Source organism: Berghia stephanieae, chromosome 2 (genome assembly GCF_034508935.2).
Source record: "Berghia stephanieae isolate SIO BIC M18660-M18661 chromosome 2, UCSD_Bste_1.3, whole genome shotgun sequence".
NCBI lineage: Eukaryota > Metazoa > Mollusca > Gastropoda > Nudibranchia > Aeolidiidae > Berghia > Berghia stephanieae.
The window spans coordinates 115,365,812-115,370,811 of NC_088361.1; the positions used below are offsets into that span (position 1 = coordinate 115,365,812).

The 5,000-nt window shown below is 35.7% G+C and overlaps 1 protein-coding gene and 1 non-coding gene across 8 annotated transcripts in view; one reads left to right on the forward strand and one right to left on the reverse strand.

Annotated features, from left to right (window-relative positions):
* Positions 1-2,173, forward strand: part of LOC144963835 (uncharacterized) — a 54,734-nt gene extending 52,561 nt beyond the window's left edge. For all 7 annotated transcript variants that reach the window (XM_078897777.1, XM_078897780.1, XM_078897775.1 and 4 more), the window contains exon 7: positions 1,893-2,173. In XM_078897777.1, coding sequence (XP_078753903.1) covers positions 1,893-2,010 — 118 coding nt within the window. In that variant the 3' untranslated portion in view covers positions 2,011-2,173. The remainder of the gene's footprint in view (positions 1-1,892) is intronic.
* A 1,098-nt stretch (positions 2,174-3,271) lies between these two features.
* Trnat-ggu (transfer RNA threonine (anticodon GGU)) lies at positions 3,272-3,343 on the reverse strand. Its single transcript has one exon. It is a non-coding gene; the product is annotated as a tRNA-Thr (tRNA).
* Between the last annotated feature and the right edge of the window lie 1,657 nt (positions 3,344-5,000).

Genomic DNA, 5,000 nt, shown 5'->3' on the forward strand with positions numbered 1-5,000 from the left:
CGTTATGACGCATGGTAACTTAGTAACTGGCTCTAAACTATTGGAACAATGGTTGACGCCCATATGAAATATTTCTCCGACGAACATAAAAGCGTATCCAGAGGGAAAAAACAACTATTATAAATCTGATCATGTTTTGACTGTTACACATTCTGATCACAAGACATATGAAAAGTTCTAGCCAGCATGAAGAATAAAAAGTACAGATTCTCTATGTTTAGAACCATGATGGCCGCCGTTGCTGGGCAACGTGACATCAGACTATTGAATCCAATTGAGATAACTCTCAAATTTCCTGAAATTTCCTAAGAGTAAAAACTACCAATATGCAAAAATGTGTTTTTTAAAGGACGACAATGGTGTGGTTGCTATCATTGTTGATATGGTGAATACTGATTCTTATCGATGACAAGTTAATTGTTAAAAATAATCGTAATATATACGGGTTCAATAAAGGCGGAAAACACTTAGGCTATATTATGATAAATGATTTTTGTTACTTCGTAAATATGATGGTGGTCGGAAAGTATATCCAGAGTGTCCATAAAGTCTTTCCCTGATTTCAAAGACTTATTACTCTATAGCTATTATGGATATTTGCATCTGTTTTCACCACCTTCTACGAAAAAGGCATACATTTATACCCATAAGTAATCAATCTTCGTTACGTCACCAAAATTTGCAAAATGAACAAGAAATTAAAAGACCCCATTTTTCTCCCTTTCTATTTAGAAATTTCTCCTTGTGTAATGTGGTTGCATGAAACAAAATCGCCAAAAGTAGCTGAACAAAGTTTCATAGCCCAGTTTGGCAGATCAGTACAGGATATGAAAACGATCTTAAAAAAGAAACGGGTATTCTAAATCTACTGAGACACAAAGTGAATGTTTGGTACTGGCAGATACACAAAAGAAGTATAGGTCCACTTTTCCTTTAAGGAACTTTAAAATGAAATGAATCCCACGACAAGCACATAATTTGGGATCCAAACTCTTCCTCAGACTACATAATATTATTGGGTTACCAAGTCAATATTCTCCTGTTTTGATATCGAGTAAAGAAAGTTTCAGACGGAAACATTCCTTATTACATATTTTATTTGCTGGTTCTTTTTTACAGAAATAATATATAAGGCGTGGCACTTTTCGATTTCGATAATGAGTAACGCATACCATTTATTATTTCCAAAGATAAGTTGTCTCAGATAAGTACACGTGACCGGTGATTTCCACTTAAAATGCCGTGACTTGAACTTCGATGCATATTTAAAATACTTTTAAAGACGCAAATATTCCACATTGACTCATTCAACCCTAACACCCACTATATTCGTTGTTTACCCGGGTTACTTTTACCCCATGCCTAATTATTACATTTTTCTAAGACCAATTGTAGGCTAAAATTTTTAGTTTTTACATGTTAATGATTGCTGAATAAAACTATTTAGGCACATGCTTATTTTTAATACAATTTTTTCCAATTTTGAAAAGTAGCAACAATCTCTAGGATTGAGTGAGTTAATTATCCTAATTTACAAGTATTAGAATTTTTATTATCCCGATTTAGATGTTCTCTCTATTCCAGAAACAAAGTTTCCATATCACGACCCTATAATCTCAATAAGTTCAGATTTACATTCGAATACTTTACTATGGATTCATATTTACTATTTATCTTGATTACCTCGTATCAAAAGCCCTCGGTATTTAATGATCTACAACGAGGAAGATACATTATGTGATGTATATATATATATATATATATATATATATATATATATATATATATATATATATATATATATATATCGACAGACTGAATTAGTATCCTATATCATAATGGCCGGCTTAGAGCAATGCTAAAAGAAAACTCTTACTTTTCTCTATCCCCAGGGTTTCTACACAAAGTATGGTGGAGTTAATTCACATGTCTTTGATTAATGAAGGCTCCAAGGGAGTAAATGGATATAAGGTACATAGCGGGAACGGTACGGCCTCTGATAGTTATTGATAGTCTTATATATTGTATGGATGGGTGAGCGTGATATAAGGAGAGGTCATTGCTTTCATTAATGTATTTTGTAATTTATAAAATTGACCTGTTTACATTTTTTTTCTTCTATAACTCACATGTAGAAAACATATAATGGAATAAAACAGATTTTGCAATCCTTTCTACCCATCTTTTTTTTCTTTCCTGTGCGTTTCAATAATGGTAATCTACTGGTTTCTCACTTGTCAAATGAAATAAGAAAATTTAGACTGTAAACATCTGTGACTGAAGGCGGCGGTCCAATGCAATTCCCGATTTTTCCGCCTCTCTGATCAACAATTTTACAGTGATTGCACATCACTACTTTTACAAGGAACACGACGAGCCGATGAGTCAATTCTCTCTCAACCAAAATTCCACTTCATCGACTATGGAGGTTGGCGATGCGCATTTTAGCAATAATAATAGCACATTGATTGCTGTCCCCAATGAATGAAAGCCTAACAAGAAAGTAATAATGTTTACTTGAGTAATTCACACTTGTCACTTGTGACAGCTGTTATATTTCTTCAATCAAATCATGGATAAACCTTAAAGCAGACTGTTATACCAATCTCTTGTTAAAACATTTCAGATGGAATTGGGGAAATTAAGGTGTTACTTAAAATCTATACCTACTTTGGGGTTTTACATTTTAGATGTAATTATTTCAATCATAAAATAGAAAGTCCATGCACATGAACATTATAAAATAAATAATAGGTCCCTGATTCGAGTTCCGTTCTGGGATAAAAGGCTCTTAACTCACATTCTCTCACCATCATGTGAACTGAATACCAACAGCGTGGTCTTTGATAGTTCCTCTCAGACAATTTATCTCGAGCTATAATATATTGTATTGTTGTTAACTTGGGACCGTTTCTGAAGTACTTTGCGCACATTTAGTAGATATTATGCAAAGAAAAGCTCATTTTTGATAATACGATTATATGAAGCACAACCTTTTCCACAATCAAAGGAAAAAGATAGATCTGTAACCAAAACCAATACAAATTTTTCGTGACAATCGGCAATGACTCTATTCTACATATCTTTATGACCTAACGTGACAAATGATACAAGACTATTATTTTACATAACACTTCTAACTAAAATAACCTTGTGAAAGAAACGAGCGTCCAATCAGAGATAAAGACCTGAACAAGTGTGTATATTAAAGTGCCAGGCAAATTAAGAAAGAAAAATACAAGAAAAAAAAACAGCAGCACAAAAATCAGTCTACTTCGACTGGGGATTGAACCCCAGACCTTCTGATTACCAGTCAGACGTGCTACCATTACACCACAGAGGCTCCCGATAGTTGGGACAATTTTATTACCTATATTCTTCATAAGGGTACGCGTTTCACCCTGTGAACCCTCGCTTGCATCAAACAATCGGAGCCTTTCTCTAATTTGATCTTTTGATTTCGAACTTGTAAACAGACAATCTGAGGATTAAAGCAAATAATCAGTGCTCTCTTTGTGGGAATAAAGCAAAATGCATGGAATCTATTTGGACATTGTCAGTAATGATGCGAGTTTTTAAAATACATGGAAAGCATTGCGCTGATTTGTTTGTTCTGTGGATGAATGCATAAGCCTTACTGTAGACCTTAGTTCCTTCCGTGTCTTTGACACATTGAGCCGTTCAGATTCGCCATTCCCCCTTATCCGGTGCTGCCATTCATGTCTCGTCCAATGTCACCTCCTTGATTTTCAGGTCTCGGATGCACAAAGCAAGAATATAAATAAAATAGATAAATAAAATAAATATCAATATTTATATAGGATAACCATACTCATTGAGCTCACAATTATTCATTTATTTCCCCCAGCAGGCCATATTTCCATTTCATACAGTACATTTTTTTAAATTGAGCTTTTATATAGCGCAATATCCACTGAACGTGCCCAAAGCGCTTTACAAGGAATCCCTGGCCAACAGCAACACTTAACATGTAGGACGTGAAATGTTAGGCGATATTACAATTTTTTTTCGGACAGAGACAACGCTGTAAACGGCCAGGTGCTCATTTTACACCTGAGTATGGTGAGAGAATGTGAGTAAAGAGTCTTTTCCAAGGACTCAACTATGCGCCGAACGAGACTCGAACCCAGGACCTTCCGATCCGAAAACGAGTGTCATACCACAAGACCACATAGCCACATAGTACCAATTGCATATCGTTTTTATACAAGTTCTCTTACAATATCCGACACTGCTGTAACCAGGCATTCATTCACACCTGATTTGAGTGGGATAATGTATGTAAAGTGACTTACCCAAGGGATAAAAAAAAAGAAAGTTCTATTTGTAAACTGCGACTTTTAAGGCCAAGTAAACCAATCTTGAAAGTACCGATGGAGAAGAGGCAAGCAACCTTTTTCTCGCTTTTGGATAAAAAAAAAAGTCGTAGATTCCAGTCCCGGATTAGGTTAAGATGTTCATCATTAATTCAGAAAAGTGAGTGGAGCAGGCACTTATGTTGGCAACAACAAGATATGAAGTGAGTAGAAAAGTGCCAGAAGACAATAGAGAATAAAAATTTTTTTTCGCGGCGGTGGTGGGGTTTGAACCTGCGACCTTATTGGTACGACAACTCCGCCTGGCAGGTGAGAGCGTGGCTCTACCGTGTGAGCTATCCACGAACACAAAATATTCGTTTCAAACCCAAAGTCATTTCTAGATCCCTCTCTCACCCACTTCTTGAGACCGCCGATTCGTTCACCACCATCGCAAAGTAATTTTGACCAGCAGTTAAGCTTAATAGCCAATATTCTCATCACAAACATATAACATAGAAACGATTGAGACATTGAGTATGCTCCGGTATATGGGGTGAATTTTTAATTCAGAAAAGTGAGTGGAGCAGGCACTTATGTTGGCAACAACAAGATATGAAGTGAGTAGAAAAGTGCCAGAAGACAATAGAGAATAAAAATTTTTTCGCGGCGGTGGTGGGGTTT